Below are 21,823 nucleotides of genomic sequence, written 5' to 3'. Positions count from 1 at the left end.
TGTTTGCAGCCAAACGGCTGTAAAAATCAGCTGTTCACTACCTGTTTGGCACCAAATGACTCAGTTAGTATCTAGCTGGTGAACATAGTGAAGCATGTGGCTGTTAAATAGCCAGATATTTTCCTCAGGCGGTTGTGCCCAGCTAAATGGAGAGGGTTAGAGGAGGAGAATATTGAGCCTAACATTCATTATGCCACCAGAAACAGCGGCAACTCCAAATGAAGGCTAAAATTGTTCTGTATCGGCTGAATGTGTACACAGGCTACTGGTGTACGTCCATAAAGTTGTTACTGTCCACACAGACAGTCAGACCTGCAGTTGTGCACATACCCGTTCCCGCAAGTGTGCACCTGTCACTTGGAATCTGTTTCTTTTCAGAGCGACATTCGTGCTTGTGCAACCCCATAGATTGAATGAATTCTGTGGGAACGCTGGGTTGGCCATCCTTAGAGTTAGCCATGTGTTAGCAAGACAAAGACCAAGTATTAACCCTTTACTTTAAACTGCACCATATCACTGTGTTAAATATTTACTATTCCATTAACCATATTCTGAATCTAATTAATTTTACTGAATAATAGTTACCACTCTGTCAGAAAGAGCAATTTCTTTACAACTCCCTTCTTCTCTCTCTCTGCAGTGTTGTATTTTAACAGTCTGCGAGGCGAGCACCTCTGTTCCTCTGCCAGGCTGGGTACACAGGTATGTCACGACTGTGTTGTCGTGGCAACCTCACAGAGGACTGAACCCATTCTCTTTCACAGAATTTCAACAATGGAGAAATTGAGAAATCTTAACTCAGGCAGTGCTCTTGACAGACAAACGTATAAATTGTGTGAATCATGCTCTGAGTGCACTGCCTCTCTCTGTCTTTCTCTCTAGGTCTGATTATTGTCACTTGTTAGACAGGTCATGAAGGGGTGAAGGGCACGATGAACTGTGCCACTGTGTGGATATGAAGACATAATAATCTTGATTCATGTGTGGAATCAGTTAGAAATACAGACAGAGAATATATATATACACAGATAAATATACATACAGCAATATAAAACACAAACTCTATCTGCTTTTCAGATTAATCCTTTGTTTTTACTTCCGGGAAGATTTAGTAAAAATCAGGGTCATAATTGAAAGAGATCTCACAATCGTGTCCTTGGCTTTAAAAACTAATTGAATTAAGGAAGGCTGAACTCCTTGATGAAAAAGTAAACATCTCAGCTAACTTTAACTTAATTTGAGCTGATAAATCTGAAGGCTACTTGGCCAAGTTACTGCACAGAAGGTATTCCTGGAAATATGCATTTATTTGCTTTGTTTTGTTTTGTCATCCTCAGCATGCTCTGAAAAGCTTTTCATCCTTAAAGAAATGAACTCAATGCCAAAGGAATTCTTTTCACAACACAATGTTATTCACAATGCTTTTCCTTTATGTTACTGACAAAAGGTAAAATCAGGACAAGCAAGTGGTTCAGCTGTACCGACATTGTCCAGCTTTCCAATCCCCCTAGTTGTTTGTTGTGCATTCACTCTTTTTCACATTCTTTTTTGTATTCTTCAGAATAAATCAAGAAATATATAAAACTCAGAGGAGTTATTAAAAGTACACTGAATCGAAGAGGAAGTTATTTTTTAAATAGGGCATACAGTCTCTCCAAAAAAGTTGGTGTTTTCGTCAAAGGCTAATTTCCTACTGACTTTGAATAGAATCAACAGAACTTAAAAATGAGGCGTCGAGAACCTGGCCAAAACCTGACTACACCAAACTGGTACTGCCAAAGTCGAGACCCTGCAATCCCAAGATATTCTCTTTTTTTTTTCATCCATTGCAGTGTCTCTTTTTATCTTCCCACACATGCATTTCCTTTTGATATTGGCAGACTCAAAAAGACAAAGAGACATTTTTTTAAATAAATGAAAATAGTCAAACCCAAACCCTGAGGTTACAAACAAGATCTGATCAATGTGAAAATCAACTCTCCACAAACTTCCACTTGAGGTCATTGGCGAACAGTCAACTTTTGAGTAAACCAGTTTTTTTTAATCCCTTTCCCTTTAGAAGAAGAAACTCAGGTTTGGAAAACAAGTTTACTGAAGAAGGTTGCTCCAACAATTTAGTATTTCATGGCTGAAATGTTGGGTGACTTGCAAGAGACAGAATAGAAAACTTGATTTTTCATTCCTGGTATTGGTCGAGTTCTAATCAAACAAAAGAGTACCCACAATGCACCTAATGTCGTAAGACTGTCCATGCTAAACAGCCATGTCTCCCAAACATTCTGCCCTTGATTTTTACTCCTTAAAAAATGTGCAGTGTGTCTAGAAAATCCCAATTGTTGATCAGAAATTTGTTCTGTGACAGATGGGGATCCATTCGATTCAATTCACTGTGCACACTCACCACAGCGTGATGTGAGAGAGATCCCCTGTAGTGACTCCTGCTGTGGCCCCCTGCTGTCATCTGATCTGATCAGGAAGAGTGTGAAAGCTGCCTACAAATTGTCATAATTGATTGACAAACTCTGTTTCCTCTGAAGGTTGTCACACACACAAGCTTCCACTCGCACAGATTAAACTTCCTGGCTTTGACTGACGTAGCCTTTAAAGGGCCAAGGATACATCGAGGAGCAGGAGGGAGTTTGATGAGTCATAGTGCAGCAGGGGAAACTATTCATTATCAGTTAATTTATCCCCATGAGCTTTTTGTGCTGGAACATGGCATCATGGTTCAAAAGCCTGACAGTGGCCGTGACATGATGTACAACAACATGGTCAGGTTTGATACCTCTGTCTAATACTGTACATCGAGTTCCCGAGCACAGACTGTCAATCAATGCAAATGAAACCTGTGTTAGTTAAAGTATTTCAATTCAACCTCTTGGGCTTTAGTTGTAAAACTGACACTTCATGTGTTTATTATACGAGTGCAGTGCCCACTCACAATGTGCCTCTCAGGAGTATTGGTATGGAATATTTCCCATAATAGAATGTATGGTGGTATGGAGAACCCCCTGGGGCTGGTGAGGGAACAAAAGATGTAAATGGTAAATGGAATGACATATCTATATAGTGCTGTTCCATTCTCATCAACCACTCGGAGCACTTTACAATACAAGTCACATTCACCCACACATTCATACAGCGTTTTCAGATCGTTTTTTCTATCACGCCTCATTCACAAACTGTTGGCAGAGCCGTCAGGGGCAATTTGGGCTTCGGTTTCTTTCCCAAGGACACTTTAGGATTGCAAATTGCAGGTGCCAGGGATCGAACCACAGACCTTCTGGTTAATGCACGACTCTCTCTAACTCCTGGCATTGAGCCTAAGCAGAAATCTGTGTGTTTGAAAGCCGGGCTCTTGGATTCACAGTCCATGCCCTCAGCTTTGTGATCGCTGCCTGCAAATCCATCTGCTCCAAATGACTTAGTTTGCATTTGAAAAGCACGCGAGAATACAACGTAACACAGTGAAAGAGGTGAGACGTCTAGTGCACAACACAATACAGCCCACAGTTGAGTACTGCGTTTCTCAAAACCCTGGCATGTGCATGAGTGTTTCACAAAGGAAAACCAGAGCTGCAGAGCAGGGCCGTGAACAGAAAAGAGCATCTGAGAGCAGCGTCACAGACAGGGGTATCTCACAGAGATGAAGACTGCATCATGTGGGTCAGTGGCAGCAATAGTGAGTGAATTAAACAGTTGTCATAGCTACATTTGACAGTAGCTGCTGATGATCCATGGCATATGACAGCAGTGAGGGAATCGTAACATTGGGTCTTGAGCATTGATTTACTGACCAATAGTCTAAAGGAGCATTACAGCATCAGCTCTCTTAGCTGTACTGCTAACTTCTGACTCCCAGCTACTGCGGCGAAAGATTTCACAGTCGACACAGTTCTTCTGCAGGTCCTCAGCAACACAAGTTCGAAGTTAATCGGATGAATCGTTCACTAAAAAATTTAAATTTAGAGGGACAGAGATTTCTTCTTTTATGTTAAATAAGTTGAAGAACTGTATAAGTTTTATTAGTTTCAAGGCCAATGAGTACTTCCTCTTAACCACTTAAGTTGGAGTCTCTTTTGATATGCAGATAGAAATTAAAGGAGGGCTAAACAGTGCTGCGATCACGCCTCAGTCGACGTTCTTGTCTTCAGGCAGTAAAATGTGTTGACGAGTCATCATCATTGCTCTGGTGACTTAATCCACAGAGCTGTGCTTCTGGCCGCTGGTAGCGAAGCATGCTCAAGAGACCTTTGTATTTCTGGAGTGTTGCATCAGAGGAGATACTCGTACACATGGCTCCTAAGCAGAGCTTCATCCACTGTGTTACGGCCTAAAGGGAAAACATTGAAAACTTAAAAATAATGTTACCAATTATCTTTGCTTATGTTTGGTCACTTTTGGCTTGTGTTCCTTCATTCTGAGTCATGCAACAGTCCAGGTGCAGCTGAGGGTCAATTCTGCTTCATTAAAACTCGGATCTTAATTTTGTAGTCTTGGCCACCAGTAATACTCACATTGTATTCAGCGTGTTAATTGCCAGGATCTGCGAATGCACATTGCTAAAAATAAGTGAAGCAGGGCAAGAAACATGGTGAGTCAGTTATTTAAAAGAAGAAATAAATATAAATTGTTAAAATCGAACCAAAGCTGTCACAGTTTATGACATCCTGGTTCAACTTGGGGTTTCCTGTGTAATCACGCAATAGTCCCCATGTTTTGCTGAATGCGTTGATACTTTCCATCGTTACACGTTTTTCAGCATTAATGAGAAAATGACTTATAGCATGTTAATCATGGATCTTTAAAAATATACAAAGGCAGATTTTGTTTCCAGGCTCTGTGCTAAGTTATGCTACTTGGCTATTGGGTGTAGCCTTACAGTTAGTTTACAGTAGACATGAGAATAAACCTTTTCGTCCTGAACAGGAAAGAGACGAAGTGTAGAAGCGACTTGGAGGACTTGATTACAATCTGGCGAGACTGTTGTCTTGTCTCTGGTCTTTTTCCCCAGCACTTTTCTCTGCAGCGATGTCACCATTTTCCTTGAGCTCAGCAATACTTTGGTTAATACAGTGTCATCGTGATCCATAGAGATTAGGACCTAAAGCTTAATAATAATAACTGTATATGGAGTTACCTTCCAAACTGTAACATTAAGTGCTTGTTGTTTACAGTAGATAGGTTGCCTGGGTCTCTGTGTGCCGTTCACTTAGTAGAAGACTTTGCGAGGGATGGCACCGTGGCCGTTAAAGTATAATGCCCTTGTTTGATCACTGTGAATAGTATATTTGGCACACTATACTTTTCTGTGAATAGTAAATTTGGCACGCTATACTTTTCTGTGAATAGTAAATGTGGCAGGCTGTAGCTCTTCCCTGCTCACCTCCCATGGCTCATTACTCGTAAATCAACCTGCAACCACCACACAGGCTCCTTGTTGTGGATCCAAGATGGATGCTGACCTTTAGTAGGTTTTACATTTATGTCATTTTCTTTATTAAATCTGAATCACTTGCCAGTCTCATGAAAAGAGAAAAAGTATGGTGAAGCTTTGCCTGAAGTATGTAGTCTGTTTGTTGTACTCCCTGTAGTGAGCATTGTCTGTTATTATGACAGGTTGTAACTCTTGGGGAAAGTGTTTCAGGTAAAGAGGGTTTATGTGTTTTCATCTTGAGACTCCTCTTAATTCTTATGAGGGAACTCTGAAGAGAGGAACGTGTGTTTGATTTACATATCTTTTACTGTTTTGAGTTTCTCTGTGCGATGGAGAAACTGCAGCTACAGCGTATCATGGGGTTCTCTGAGGATATCCGATTTTTTTCCTTCATGTGGATTGTGTTTGCCTTGCCCAACAACACCAGAGGCACTGAGATCTGCTGTTTATCCCCCTGGAAAGGTGTTGTGATACAGTGAGGGTACAGTACTTCATATCCACCGCAGGGTGTGTGTTTGTGCGTGTGTGCATGTGGGGATGGATTCAATACAGCTGCACTTCCTCACCAATTCAACAACTATTTCTGTCCTCGTTTTTCGCCCTCTCTCTCTCTGTGACTTGCAGATAAGAAAATGGCTGTAGCAACCGTAACTGTGTTTTCAGAAACCACCATTGTTTCCTGAGCTAGTGTTGAAGGGAGATTAAAAATAATAAGCACCGGTGCCATTAGAAATTGCAGCAGGCGACAAAACATTCATTCCAGTTTGTTGTTGAACTGCTACCCTGCCACTCTGCAGGGACTGATAAAAGTTACGCCGCAGGCAACCCGTCTGTACTCATGCATTTGTGCTTACTTAGCTCTTAAGCACAGGATATGGTGGGTTTGTTAAGTCAAACATTTCGACTTACTCAAATGTTTATAGGCCAGTTATAGTTGGTGATATTTGGGGAAGATACATGGTGCGAATCTTACTCAATGGTAATATTCTGTGTACCAACTTAGATACACACCACGTATCTAACAACACATGATGTAGAGACATTATGGGTCTTTGACTTCACTCTGTATTTTAAAAAAAGCAGCTTAAACATCTAACACTGACCCCCATCGATTTTGTTGACAACACATCTGCTAGTACTCGATTTTATCAGCTGTCGCTAGCTAACATAAGCTAATGCCCGAACCATAGACTGTAGATAACGATGGACGATATGCTAGCTCCCAAAAGTGAAGCCAAATCATGTTGATCGCCTCCTTGTGGGAAGCTGCAGTATAGATCATAAACCCCGCCTCCTACGTGTCAGGAGATGGGGCATGGACCAAATTAAAAAGTCCCAGTAAACGTCAGTTGGTAGGTAGTTAATCACACTGATGGTTGATCAACATGAAGTGTGTTTGTTTGGTTTTAATTAGTTATTTAAAATAAAATAAAACTTTATTGATCCACACACCGGGGAAATTCAGTTGTTACAGCAGCAGACAAGAGAATACAAAATATTTTGAAAAAGGCAAATGAGTAAATAAGAAAAGTGTATGTACATTATATACACCTTTCACTGTGGTTTGTATAGAAATGATGTAAAGTAAAGTGCAGTGGCACAGGAGGATTGCAGGAGGAAGTAGAAACAGGAAGAAATGATTGACAGCTGAGACTGGATCACCATTGGTTGAGCACAAATAACTGTGGGACCTTGATACAGTGACTCCACACCACGATCTCTACTGTGCAGACGGCACAAGATGGCAGCACCAGAGTCCGAGATATTTAAGTGTAATTTTTGTACAACGAGTGGAAGTGGAGATGCGTCGTCCATCTTTATACAGCCAGATTAGTGAGAGTTAGTTGAAGACTGTCCACTGTGAGTGTTTCACAAAGTCAACATACACATCCCAGTTAAACAGGTAGCAATTGTAAAAGTTGATGGCTCAAATAGCAGACATGGAAAAAGGGAAAGATGTAAAATCAGATTGGTATTTGATTTTACTAGAAAGGCAGAGATTAGCAGATTATTCCTGTTTTAAACGCAGAGAAAATGTGTTCAGGGTGAGGTCTGAATGAAGAGATACGCTGCTGTTACAGGAGTGAAAACTTCCCCAAATCCAATAAAGCGCAGGACAGAGACACGAGCCCGAAACTCTGATAGCATCGTTAGATACCACAGGGCTTCTTTTAATGGCGCCTGTATTGCACAATCATTGCTTGAGGAGGGGCTTAGAGAATATGTGTCGCAATTATATCAACAAGGCTCGTCAAATGCAGGCGCGTAAAAAGAGACATGCACCTAGGCGGGTTTTATTTTGGCATTTTATGATTGCCTGTGGCAGGTTATTAAGTTGTTACGATGCAGGCGAGACCCGAGTTCAAGCCACAGCTCCACCAAGCAATGATGAAGGATTGAAAATGGAAACGCACACCTATTCATCATAAGACTGATTTATTGAGCAGTAACCTCTGTGGTCAGCTGGTAAATAACTCACTATTCCATTAGGTGCTGCAGTTTGTGGTGACCACATTTAATTGTTCCCAACGAAAAAAGAGTGATAGGAAGATTGATGTTTTTCTTTACAGTCCACGTTTCTTAACGCGGTTACGTTTTTTAGAAGTCACAAGCTTCTATTTTGGGATGATTGATTGAAGGGGAAAGTATCCCTTAATGGGAAGGGCAAAGTTCAACTGGAGATTCAATAATTCAAACTACCGTTAAAGTTTGTTTACCGAACTTATCTAATTGATCCCCCAGCTCTGCTCCAAACTGGCTTATTTTCTGAATGCATACGTAATCGCTGTGGTTTTTTTCTTTTTCCTTTTTTCTGGGAGTCAACAGAACTAAATGTGCTGCTAAATCTGTGGGACTTCAAAGCTGTTTTTCTCTGCTCTCTTGCCAGGGTCAACACAGATAGCCAACTCCTATCTGCCTCCCCAGGCAAGACTTAGAGCTTTGACTGTTGGTTTGTGGTTAGTGTTCAAACTTGGCTGCAACATTCAGCCGGCCAGCGTCAGCGTCAGCAGCGGCATCAGCATCAGCATCAGAGGCAACAACGATACACACATGAGAGCTGGAGCAGAGAGAAAAATATGAAAAAGATATATATTGGCAAAACTGCCCTTAAAACCCAGAGAAATGGTTGCAAACATCAGAAAAGAAGGTGAGTCAAACTGGGGATTTTATTTCAAACATCAGCCTCATTATTGGGGAATTCATCACATTCAGTTTGACTAATGAAAATGGATTCTCATCGGGAGATCATGGCCATTAAAAAGCTATTTAAAACATAATGTGGCATGCATTCATTACCATCATTCATCTTCGTATCTCTCTCGTCATGTATCAGCTGACATCTACATCAAAGTTAACTCCGCACTGAATTTTGATACCCTAAAAAAAAAAATCAATCGCTGTGTTCTCAGACCTAATTAAACTGGCTTTACTTAGCGATAAGAGCCCAGAGCAATTTTCACATGCACGTACAATAGCTCCAACAGCTCTCTGGACCTCTGCCATGTGACTTTACAACATCATTTGCGGCTGTTAGACAACAGAGAGGTTGTAAAGATTTTGTTGAGTTGTAACGCCAGGCAAGCGGAGTGTGCTGAAGCTCATCTATCTGGAAATCTGTCTGGAAATCTGTCTGGAAATTGAGAAGCCTATCAAGAAATCGAGAAATTGACCAGATTCTTGTATGACTGGGCAGGAATAGCAGACGATGGAATAAATTGGCAGTTGTAGGCTATGAGTACTAGAGTGTTGCACAAGCCACAAGTAAGAGAATTTGATGTCCTGTCTGAACAAGCAACACACATAATTGCTCATGTATCTTAATTCCGACTCCTCACTCAGAGGAATAATTGATTATTTAGAAAATACACATATTCAGTTTCTTGCTGACAGTTAGATGATTGATTTCTTGATTCTGGAAGCTATTAGTTTAGCTTAGCATAACGGCTACTGATTGTAGACTCCTGGTCTGAAAAGTGAAGCCAATGCGGGAGAGTGTGAAAACTCTCTCGAGTGACAGAGGGCGACTCCACTGGTTGCAAAAAGAAGTCAGTTTCTACAGAAGTCTTTGAGTGTGTTCCTACTTCTCATTTGATAATGATAATTATGTTTTTGAGTCTAATAGACGATTTACATTGGGACATGGATACCATGTGATTGACAGCTAGTGCAGTCCAATGGCTGAAGGTTGCAGGTGTAGGTGGGCGTGCAGTATCACTGAGCTCCCAGTACTCTCAACACAACGGCCAAACTCTGCCTACCAACACCTGTAAAGCTTACTGTGCTTAATCTGCTTGATGTGGAGATATCAAACTGAGTGTCAGAACATTGGTCCATTACCCCCCCGCCCCCCTCCCATGTATTGACAATGACTGTGGAAAACATATCCTCCTTCTTTGGTGCCAGCTTCCTAATTGAGGCTCTGGGCTGAGGTGAACATGGAGGTGCTCTCGCTGTGCCTGCTAGACAGCAGCACTGAGCCATCCACGCATCCATCAGTCTGGCAAAATGCTAAATATCCCAGAGCGCACAATGCCCCTGCTCGCCGTCTCTCACCTTTCATTACCTCATCCATTCCCTCAGTGAAGCCTGTCAGTGTGTGTTCATCCCCCATGCTCAAACATGCTTCAACCGCACAACCAAAATATTGCTGTGTGGTAATTTGTTATTGGTGATGGTGGTGGTGTTGAAACTGTGCTACTCTGGCCTCTCAACCTTTCATCCTCTTTCTGCTTCTCCTTCTTCTAAAGCTCGCTCATACACAAAGATGTGGTCCATTGTCGTTCTCTCATTCTCCTATTTCCACCTCTACTTCAATGAATCACCCACGGTCTGCATCTGGGGGCAAAAGAACCCTTTCCTTTTCTTTCAGAGGTTTTGATGGGGTGGGCTGTATAAACCAATTCACCATTACACCGATGGGAGCTTCTCTCCCAGCTCTGCTCCCTCCCTGTGAATGGGACATGATTTGTATTCCTCCTCCATCCATCTCCTCCTCCCCATCGGCCCCACAGCCTTCCCCCTGCCTGGGACCTCCCTCGCTCCAAACTGAATTACACTCCAGCTACTTCATCCCTTTCCCTCCCTCCCTCCCTCTCAAACATATGCACACTTCATTTTTCACTCTATTGCCTATTTGTTTTCTCCCTCCCTCTCTCTGCTCGGCTCTATAAGTCTGACAAACTTTGGTAACATCATCCGTGTGCTTGTTTCGTATCAAATCCTGTGTTCTAAACTCCGTCTCTACTCTCTGTTCAGCTCATTACACGACCACAAGGACGACCTCCGTAAACGCCTGTCGTACACAACCCACAAACTAGAAATGGTGGAATCGGAGTTTGACTCAACTCGGCAGTACCTGGAGACGGAGCTGCGCCGGGCCCAGGAGGAGCTGGAGAAGTTCACAGAGAAATTACGCAGGTGTGTGTGTGCGTGTGTGTGTGTGTGTTTGCACATGACTCAGTGGGCTGGTTTTGTTTGCATGTGCTGTGAAGATCATCAGATCTGTAAATCTTCCCCATTAATAACAGGGACCCCAACAAAGTTGTGCTGTGATGTTGAGGAAGTTTAGATTAGTTGAAAGATAAATAGTGGTTTCAAATGCTTTGACATTTAAAAGCTGCGACAGCTCAACGACAACATTAATGCTTTTGTTTACTTGAAGGTTTGTTTTTCACCACATTTTAAAGCTAAAGTGTTTATTCGAGACAATATGCCATCTGAGTAATTGTTAAAACAGGGATGATGGTGCAGACAACCTCCACAGTGGCATTCAAGGTTCTGTACTTGTTTGGATTCATGATAAGGAGGAGAAATAGTTTTATTAGGAGAATCATTAGTTTGTATTAAGTTATAGTTTGCAGCTTATGTGTCTTCAAGGAATTATGATTCAAAGCCTTTTTAATCAACCCTAACTACCATCTCTGACCATAACCATGTGTTATCACACCTTGACCACACCGTACCATAATTTACCATCTTGACCATGTTGACCTTTTACTTTTCCATCTATCATCACGATGAGCCATGTTGTTATTGAAAAAAGAATGCATCATTTTAATTGTAGTCATCTAAGGACTTCACTACACTGTATGGCAATGAGTGAAATGTGGCCTCTTGCCAATGATACTTAAGGACAATATGTTTTTAAGAAAAACTCATTTTAGCATTTTATCATCTTTCATATCTTTGAAATAATTCTTAATTTATTATAGTAAATTCTGTCCCTCTCTTTGTTTTGATTGGCAGAGCCCAACCCCTGCTCTCTGCCTAATTTTAACCCTCTGAATGATGATTGTTGTTCGACTGAAGTGCTGATTAACTGAAACATATGTTGTCATTTGCATTTTTAACACTTTCTTTCTTTTTTCTGTTCTTCTAGGATCCAGAGTAGTTATGCAGCTCTGCAGAGGATCAACCAGGATTTGGAGGACAAGATGCACAGGACGGTAAGAGAGTCGCGCTGAAGTGTTTTAAATACATATCATTACAAATCAGTGTCAACATGTTGCCTGGCACAAACTCAACCAAACGTATGTCTTGATTTGTAAAGTGATGGTGAAGGGAAACCCTTAAAACAACTTTGTCAATTTGTCAAGTTTATTTTTTATTTTTTTCAAATACAGTGATCATAATGAACAATATGAGGATGAGCTATGGTCTCACACATACCAGGACGTTTACTCTCCCTGCTCTCTCTCTCTCTCTATCTCTCTCTCTCTCTCTCTCTCTCTCTCTCTCTCCCTCCATCTCTTGTCTGAGAGATGGAGAGACGCACTATGATCGATCTGAACACACCTGTTTAGCAGCAGAACCACTCTCATCTCTCTGAGAGCAATTACATGATCACAGGCAGGGAGCACAATCAATGTCCAAAGTAATTGGTCTTTTCTGCCACGCAGCCCTGTTAGAAAACTATTACAACTAACTGCTGTTCTGATCACCTCAGCAGCGGCTGTCCAATCACATCAGGTTGAGAGGTTCCCTGAGAGTTACCCCCCCCCCCCCCCCCCCCCCCCCCCCTCACAGCCTCAGGTTAAGGACTCATCAGCCAGAATCTGTGAAGATGTGCCGGCTGTGCAGCGACGGCCAACCTTCTGACTTACACTATCTTGATTAAAGTGGATCTTAATCTCATCAGAAGTTTGATCCACGGAGCTTGTCGTCTCAGCACACACACTGATGGAAGAAGAGTGTAAAGATAATAGAGAACAGGCTGTCAGTTGCTCGAGTATTGACTCATTGTGCGATGAATGCATTCCTGTATTCAGCAGATTTTCATGGTGCTTATTACTTTCTTGTCTGTTTCTATTTAAAGCAGCAGGAGTCATTTTACATTTTAGGATACTTGCATATTTATATGTTAAGTATGGATGTGGCACTACTTTTTGACGAACAACAGTTTGTCCTGCTGGTTGCATTTTGACATTACAGTGACTAGTCTGTCTGGAATGGGCTATTTGCTTGGCTGTGGTGATGCTGGTTGCTGCTCTCTCTCTGAAACTGTCTAAGTAACCTGCAGTAATTGAGTCACAGCAAGTAAAGACCGACTTCAGGACTCAGTCCACTGAACCATGAAGCTGCACCACTGCTGCTGCACAAAGAGCTGCTCACCTGTTTATTCAAAGTGCTGTGAAGCTTGACTCAGTACACGGAACCCTGAGCGGAGAATTAGTTGTTGTTGCCGTTGTCGTGAACAATGACGTCACTTATGCTGCCATTGCTACAGAACACCGGTCGCCTGTTTATTCCAGGTTTATTAACACAGAATAGATCACATGTCTAAGGAATCAACACCAGATTCCTCACCAAGAAATACAACAACTTACGCCACATGAAACCTCAATTGTTTTTACTCCTATATTTGTCTATATAATATAATTTCACAAATCTGGAAATAGTGTGCTCTTTATTTAGCGAGGTGGAAAAAATGTGGAAGGAAGGGTGATGGACGGGCAGCTTCTCAAAGACCAGCAACGTATTTGCCAAACCAAAGAGAGTTGTTGTTTTTTAAAGCATTTTTCAGACTTTTTGAACTCATTGTCACTCATCAAGAGTTTATTCCCTTCATGGCAGCAATACACATCAAAGGAAACATCTGTAGGTTAAACTGGGTTTCCTAAATACCCTTAGTGCTGTTAACAGTGATATAAACTAAGTTGGAAGTCTACAATCTACAATGACTGTAAAAAGAAATCTATAACCCAACATTGTGGGCTGGTGTTTGGCTCTTTTTACAGAAAAACTCTTATTTTCAGGTCAGGACGTTATTTTTAGAAATCCGGATATTTTTAGAATTCCAAAAGTGATCCCTAAGACATCACTATGAGTAGTTTGTAGGCAGACGCTGCTGCGATTGCCCAGGGAGTGAACTCGTGCATGCAAGTGAACCAGTGAGGTGTGAAAATTGTAATAAATCATCCCGGACATGGAATACAGTATTATATTGTACATCCAGACGACAGCCATTCACAACACCATCTGTCTTACGGTATTTGCCGCCTATTATTTGTGATGTTCCAATGTAATCCTTCTTGCTTTGTCATATCCTGAGCAGACAGAGAGCCTGGAATATCTCCCCCCACGGCTCATTCCTCTTATATGCTACACGCATACATCAATGTGAAAACTGGTAGCTTTTCAAAAGGGATTGTCTGTCTAGCAGAGTCTCTGTGAAGCAAATCGGTCTTCATGGCTTCAGAAAGTATGCTTTTTTTTACTTTTTGGAGGCAGGCCTCATTGGGATTGCCATTTCTTTTGATGTCATGTCATGCAATGGCATTTCAAGTGGAGGGTGGGGGTGTGAATGGGTATGTTCCTTTGTAGAAGACAGTACAGGCAGTCAGGCAGTGACAAAGGCAGCTTCAATCAAGTCCGACGCGTAATTAAAGGTTCTGAGGGGCCTGGACCGTCAAGGTCAACGGGAAAACAGGGAAGAATAAACCTGTTTCATAAAGAGCAGAGCCAGAGATTAACAGTGGGAAGAGCTGACAAGATGCGTGTTGTGATGACATTGAAGTACTCGCAGTCAGCATGGATCTGATCTGCAGATAAACTGTGCAGCAGATGAAGCAGTCGGCACAGACAGAATAAAACGTTATCTGACTTGTAGCTTGTAGCTTTTTTGTTCCAAACAGACGGAATCAGAATAGAGGAAACATCAAGGATTCATACCGAACACTGACTGCAAGAAAGCATAATTAACTACTGAAAATGTCAACTACAAATTTGATTGTATTTATTCAATGACTCATTTATGTTTGATATGATCTTTATCTGTTTTTTAACAAGACGTCACACTGTGGTTCTTCAGCGGTGGAGGAGCTGTCCGTGGTGCTGAAAGCCTTTGTTTTTCTGAAGCCTCGTTACAATCTGTCTTGTGCAGGGTCAGTGAACTAACAGCCGCCCCGGAACAGGCAGGAAATCAAAGTCTTGCCCAGTGACTGCCCTCTTAACAGGGATAAGGTCCCATTCACCAGCAGCCGTCCACCACTAACCACAGACCTGTTCATATTCAGGAGTTGTTCTCATGAACCTAGGCAACTGGACTTGGTTGTGTTTCTTGAAGACGTTGATTAATTGATTTCAGTTTCATACTATTTTTTTTCACCACTTTTGTTGAATTTTTAACTTTTTTATTTTTTATCTGGTGAATCCCATTCAGATTGATATAACTACATCATTTCATAATTATAACAAAAGGATTCACTAAGACATAATAGAAGGAAAGATATGCAAAAACAACACGATGATCAGTATAAATAACAAAGTAGTCATCAGTCTGGTAAACCAGCCTATTTTCAAACATTGAGATTTATGACTTGTTCCTGTTCCTCGGGGGCTAGAAAGTGGAAACTGTTACAGAACTGACTATTAGTCTGAATAAAGAAGCTATTTTAAGACGCCACTCTCGATTCTAACTTGTGATAATGGGCATCTGTCATTGGGCATTATTTTTCTATATTGTACAGACTAAATCATTTCTCCTTTGAAAGACTGATCAATAGGCTAATCAATAATGAAATATGACTGCTAGTGGCAGCCCTCCTCTAAGCATCCTGGAGTGCATTATATGATCCTGTTATATGAATCTATTGCCTGTCATAACCAATACTGAACTATTGATGTTTATTTATAAAGCACAGTGGCTCTGTCTCTGATCTGTTCTTTTTATAAAGAAAAGCATTTAATGATCAATATTGTTCGATCCAGGATCAATGCCTTTGAGCTGCTCAGTTTCATGGATGATAATATCAGTCCAGTAAGTGTTTGTAAGGCTGACATCTTAGTCTGAAACACGGAGACGTGAATACGCTGGTGAGAAAAACAGAGGAGAAATAAACAGAATATGGAGGTTTACGCTCATAAATACTGTATGTGTCGTTCTGTTAGAAATATGTGGTCGGGGAACAGAGTAGTCATGGAAACCTGAGGTAGGGAGGCATTTGTTGTTGTTTTGAAGTCACAGATTCCCCAAAGAAGGACAGACCAAATAGCAAATGATCTCTTCTCCGTCTATGCTCATCTTTGTTTACCAGTGTGAGATGTGTGAGGGGAAGAACAACCTTGGTGGGGAATGAGAAACGTGTCAGAGGGCCGTCTGTGTGTCCTAATTACTTCCATTCACGCTACAGTCGTAAATCATAACCGTGTGTGAAATCTACAAAGCAGCAAAGTGAAAGCAGGCAGATGTAAATACCCCTAATTATTAACTCCCCGTGTTAATGTTGTATAATATAGTATTTTACTCACAAATTCCATATCTTACCAGACATTTATCCTTTCATTTTAGTACATGCTATAGCTGGTGTGGCAGTCAGTAGAGCGCATACCTCCCTGATCTGGATCTGCAACAAAATGTCTCATACCACATCATTCCTGCAAGTTTATTGATACTTTTCCAGTAGTTTTTGTGGAATCCTGCTAATTTACAGACAAACACAGATTAAAAACCTAACCTACTAACACTTATTGTCATTGTGACCATATCCTAATATAGTTTACTGCTCTGTGTCATATACTGCATATACAAAAAAACTATTATAAACACATTAATGATCCACACTGTTGTACAAGGTTCCTTCATGATCCTACTCAACAGAGCGACACATATGTGTTAATCAACAGCAATAAATAGTCCCCAACAAAAGTTTGAGTAACATTAGCAATGCCCCGATGTTTTCAATAACTGTCAAGCCTATTTTTTTACTTGACCCAATGGGAAAAGTGTTACAAGCAGAGTAGATAATTCAGAAAATGTTTACAAAGTAGTTTAACTAATAAAGATAACACACTTCTGTTTTGGGTATTTCTATGATATTTTTGACAATGAGGTAAAATAAAGAAACATAGGCTGTTTCTGAAATCCCTCACTAATCACTCTTCAATTCACTATATAGTTTTGTAGCGCTGTCCGAATTTCGTATACCCTATGTAATGCGCTCATTGTTTCCCACAATGCATCGTAAAAGTAGCGTTCAACCAATTGTCAATAACCGAGCAATACATACCATCGTGCATTGTTCTCATGGCGTAATAAAAGGAGGAAAGATGGCAGAGACGGAAGGAGAGAGGGCAGCACGTCTCAGCACGTCTCAGCCTTCTCTCTCTGGCGATTCTACTCCCCCTTATGCTCATCAAATGTATCTGAATTATCATGAAGACCGATTTTAATCACATTTAATATTTCCTATGGGGTAGTAAGTTCTTTTATGAGCAGCACAGGACAAACCAGAGTGGTTGTGTTAAAATATGTAATAAGAGCAGAGCAGAGAAGCAACAAGTTTATTTCTACATTTAAAGATGGTCAATCAACATGTTTTTCACCTAAAAGTATTAATACTCAAGTGTAAAAAAACAAAAATTACTGTGAGATTTTCTACTGGGCCGACGCTGTTGTTGTTGTACGTCACAATCCTGCAACAGCGACCTAATTACTGACGCAGAGAAAATGCACCGAGTATTGTCTCTAAGCTTTTTTTTATTTTTTGCCGATGATCCCACTATATAGTCCTCTTCTACATTCTACATTCAAGTCCCTATGTAGTGAAGTTGGGGTCAGTGGATTCTGGACACAGCCAGTCGATGGCCATGTTTGCTTCCAAAGCTTTTTGGAAATAGATCATCATTTAAAAAAAGAATATACAATTACTATTGTCTGTGTTATTTCCAACAAAAATCACTGACCTCAAGAAAAAGCCTCATTAGGTGGAGCACATATTGATCATGATCGATTACATATTGTGCAGTGCGGTTTACAGTATGTTTGTCCAGTTGATAATCACACTGATCCTATTGGCTCTGAAAGGTAAAAATCAACTTACTCTGTTTGGAAAATGATCACCACTTTTTATGAGACACAGTGCATGTGATTTATAAACCATCAGAATAGTCCTGGCTGAGAGACATTTAATTACAAACTGACATTGTTAGCATCACATGGGAAGTTATATGTGGATAAAACAATACAATACTGTGTCTGCTGATCAACTGAAAACTGCTGTTCACTAGACTCAGAATCTGCTTTGTTCGTGGGGGGGGGGGGGGGGTTGAGAAAATCTGATTTGTTATTTTTCTTGTTTTTTCTTGCCCCCAAAAATAAGACAGTATTTAGCTGGAGTGAAGCGTTTCTGCTCTCTGCTCTAAACCCACGTTTGCAGTAATTGCATCTCATGGGATTCAGGCTTCATTTGTCCAGTGAAGAGGCAGAATCTCCTGCAGAATATACCTAAATGAAAACCAGGGCGTCTCGGAGAAACCGACACATTTTTCAGTTTTCAATTATACAAATATGTAATTGAAACAAGCTCTTCGGGTTTTGTGTTTTGTTGTTAGTGTTTTAGTCCATCACATATTTGCGTTACAGAGAAGTAAACTTTGTTCTCTGAGTCCGATTCAAAGGTGTGTTCACTCTTCAGGTTTACCTTCACTAAGACACGTGGACATGTAGACGGTCACAGCGGCAGCAGTGAGTCTCTGATGAACAATATCCTCCTCCCCAGGGTCGATCTCCTTAAGATATGATAGTTGTAATTTGCATATTAATTTTACTTGATGCTGTTCTGTTCACCAACTGATAAGAACGTCTTGGTGACAGTCTGTGTATCCGACACAATGTGACTGAAGGAGAAAAAAAACTGTGTGCATTGTGATTCCTCCGCTGTCCATATAACGCTGTAATTAAAATTACACTTCCTCCCTCGCTCCACCATCCAGCGCACGATCGTGATCATCTCATCAAGCCCATTTAAATTTCCCTCTGTTCATTTTAAATCTATAGGTCGACAGTTTTGCCTCTAATCATGTGCAAAAGGAGAATCAGCGCGTTAGAGAATCCGAGCAATTACTTGATATTTGAAAGTTATCAGTCAGAGGGTGGAAAGAAGAAAAAAAGATTTTTACACTTGACTTCAAAGTGGTAGATTCATGTAAAAGATGTACAATACTGGTTTCACGTTTTTACATGTGTAAATCACTTCAAATTTGAAAGACTTTTATCACAAGAGACATGTTAGATGACAGATCAGATATTTTGGGTCTGAGATAAAGAAGGAAACAGACACTGTCGTGCTTGTTTCTCATATTAAAGCTACTCTAGTTAAATCAATACAATATATACTCCTATTACAACTTGTACAAATTCCTTCGCCTCATTATTAATAATATTAATAAGTTAATTTCTGTTGTTAATCACAAAAAAGTGGCCAAAGAACTCAAACATATATTCAAAGAAACATTAAAAGAGATTTTAAAGCTGCACTTATCAATATTTTTTATTAATGCTTATTCAATGACGATGTGTGATATGAAAGAGGTCGTTCATGTTGACAAACCCAAGACTTACACCCCTCAGTTCTCCAGATCTGCGTTTTTTTATTATCACGTTTTAGTTCATTGTTTAGATTTTATAGCCTGCACTCTCATCACTGTCACTTTTTCAAATGCAGCAAACTTAAGTCTTACTCACAGTTGGCTGCTGCCCTGCACTGAGCTGCTGGCGAACAGCATTAAGTGTTAAAGAGCCAGATATTTCCTCTCAGGAGGTGATAAAAAACTAAAAGCAGAGCTAAAAAGAAAAGTGAATATTTGGTTTATTGTCACAATCACAACTCCACACTTTCCACATGTCTGCTTGAGATCGTAATAGCAACGCGTTAGCTAATCTCAATTTCTCTACAGTGATAATCTGCCAATGATGTATTTAAAGTTTGTTACACTGCCCCCAAGTGTCCAAAAAAATGACTTTGACGCAGGTTTATGTAAAATTCCAAATTTGTCTTGTATTTGAGTATTTAAACATAGTGGTGTTGCTATATTTACTCCAGTAAAGGAGCTGAATCCCTCCTCCCCCATTTCGTGAATCTACTAATAGGGTAAAATAAGAACCAGTAAAGTGGTGGCGTTGTGGTTAGCAGCTTTGCCAGCAGGTGTGAGTGTGACTGGTGATGGTTGTTTGTCTTGTGTGTGTCGGTTGTGTGATAATCTGGTGACCAGTTCAGGATGTACTCGCCTCCTGCCCAATGTCAGGTCGGATTGGCTCCACCTCCCCCAGTGACCCTCAAAGGATAAGCGTAATAGATAATGGGTGGATGTTAAAACACCTAAAATAGCAAAATTGACTCGAAAGACGGATCAGGGAGCAATTACATATTTAAAATTACAACATCCTGATGTGGACGTCTGCACAGTCAGCATCACAAAAGTACAAATAGAAATCCGGTGTAATGAGTGGAGAAAGAGCGCCACAGAGCCGCGTGTCTCGACAGCTGATTAATGAGACTATAACAGAATTAGATTTGAATATCAAAGCTGGCCTATTGCTTAAAGTGACATTAATTGCCACCTTTCATATTGGCTATGCGCCCCTGTATTTCAAAACAATCACCGCCATTGAGAAGAGAGAGGAGTGGGAGGCCAAGCCGTGCGCTCAGAGCTGTATCATTTGTCAGCTGCTGCTGTGTGGCAGGTTTCACAATTACTGCCGTGCGTGTGTGTGTGTGTGGGAGAGAGAGAGAGAGAGAGAGAGAGAGAGAGAGATTGAGAAACTCAAAAATAACTAGGGCTACGTTGTAGCACTGAACGGGCCCAAGCACACGCAACTCGGGACCTGTTGCGGTTGGTGGAGAGAGCGATCCGTGACCGGGCACATGGCTCCGCGTTGCATGTGTTTTGCACACTGCGGGAAGGATAAACGCTTCACTTCCTGCGTCTGTCACGCGACGTCGATCCTTGTCTACTAATTGCGCATTACGGTCCACGCAATCAATTGCAGATCACACGGTGAGAATTACATGTAAATCGAATGATAGTTGTAAAACAAAGCTTACTTCCTGTTGCCAGTAGGTGGCTCCATCTTATACATACAGACATATAGATCTGTTGAAGTAGGGGCTCTGCTGTAGCGTGAGCAATTTTGTTTCAATTGGACAATGTTAGCACAACTGAATATTCACACTGATCAGTATGACCCTGCACTAATATTAATATATGAATATACGAAAATCCGTCCGTCTGTCCGTCCCCAAAAAAAAAAAAATACGGACAGACAGACGGCCGGAAAAAAATAAAATCCGTCCGTCTGTCCGTCCCAACAAAAATTAAAAATATGGACAGACAGACGGACGAAAATCCGTTCGTCTGTCCGTCCCCAAAAAATAAAAAAAAATACGGACAAGTTAACAAATATATTTCCCAAAATTCCTGCTCTAATTAAACCATAAAATCAATAAAATCTTCTCGGGCTACAGTCATTTTCAAAGCCAGCCAGCCAGCAGGAGGCAATGGAGATGCTTTGGCCTCACTTTTGAGGAACTGTCTTGTCGTCCGTGTTCATGTGTAATTGATGGTGTAGTTTCTCCTCCACATTTGGGCTGATTGTCGTGGATGAAAGGTCAGGGCCATCCAAATCATTACAGGAACGTCTGAGCAGAAGCTGCTGAGATAAATGAGATAAATGTGGACACACAGAAAGACCGACGGCCAGACGTCAACATCACCAGGCGCGGATCTGAAATGTCACTGCAGCACAGTCATTTTACATTCCTTTGACAGTAATCACTGAAAATGGAACGAGTTCTTCTTCATTTGTCTTTTCTCTCCTCCTCATTTTTCTCCCTCTTTCCTCTCTCCCCCTCCACTTTTCTTCCTCCTACTCCCAGAGTAATTGATATGATATGAACTCTGGCAAGTGTAATCTTCTTTTAATTAAGACCTGCTGCTGGCACTGGCTTCAGCCTGATAGTAACTTACAGCTCTCTTCCTCTCATTTTTCTTCCCCCTCTATATCATCTTATTTTTCCTCTGTTGCTCCTCCAACTCTGACTCCCTCTTCCTTCGCTTGTTATCTCAACACTCAACTCTTTCCTCTAACACCGTTCCCCTCTTCTTATC

The 21,823-nt window shown here is 41.0% G+C and overlaps 1 protein-coding gene and 1 long non-coding RNA gene across 8 annotated transcripts in view; one reads left to right on the top strand and one right to left on the bottom strand.

The window, feature by feature from the left end:
- The window catches only part of LOC117756053 (brain-enriched guanylate kinase-associated protein), an 83,165-nt gene that overhangs the window by 52,020 nt on the left and 9,322 nt on the right, over positions 1 to 21,823 (top strand). For 4 of the 7 annotated variants that reach the window (XM_034576350.1, XM_034576351.1, XM_034576344.1 and 1 more), the window contains exons 3-4: positions 10,694 to 10,855; positions 11,817 to 11,883. In XM_034576350.1, coding sequence (XP_034432241.1) covers positions 10,694 to 10,855; positions 11,817 to 11,883 — 229 coding nt within the window. Of the gene's footprint in view, positions 1 to 683; positions 703 to 8,324; positions 8,586 to 10,693; positions 10,856 to 11,816; positions 11,884 to 21,823 lie in introns of those variants that run through there. The other 3 variants (XM_034576346.1, XM_034576345.1, XM_034576347.1) reach the window with 2 other exon arrangements.
- LOC117756063 lies at positions 577 to 20,917 on the bottom strand. Its single transcript, XR_004612727.1, has 3 exons — positions 20,725 to 20,917; positions 5,339 to 5,342; positions 577 to 587 (listed from the first exon to the last, which is right to left on the bottom strand). It is a non-coding gene; the product is annotated as an uncharacterized LOC117756063 (long non-coding RNA).

The sequence above is a fragment of the Hippoglossus hippoglossus genome, chromosome 22 (assembly GCF_009819705.1).
Source record: "Hippoglossus hippoglossus isolate fHipHip1 chromosome 22, fHipHip1.pri, whole genome shotgun sequence".
Taxonomy (NCBI): Eukaryota; Metazoa; Chordata; class Actinopteri; order Pleuronectiformes; family Pleuronectidae; genus Hippoglossus; species Hippoglossus hippoglossus.
The sequence above is the reverse complement of the archived record's forward strand: the minus strand, read 5'-3'. Positions and strand labels throughout refer to the sequence as shown.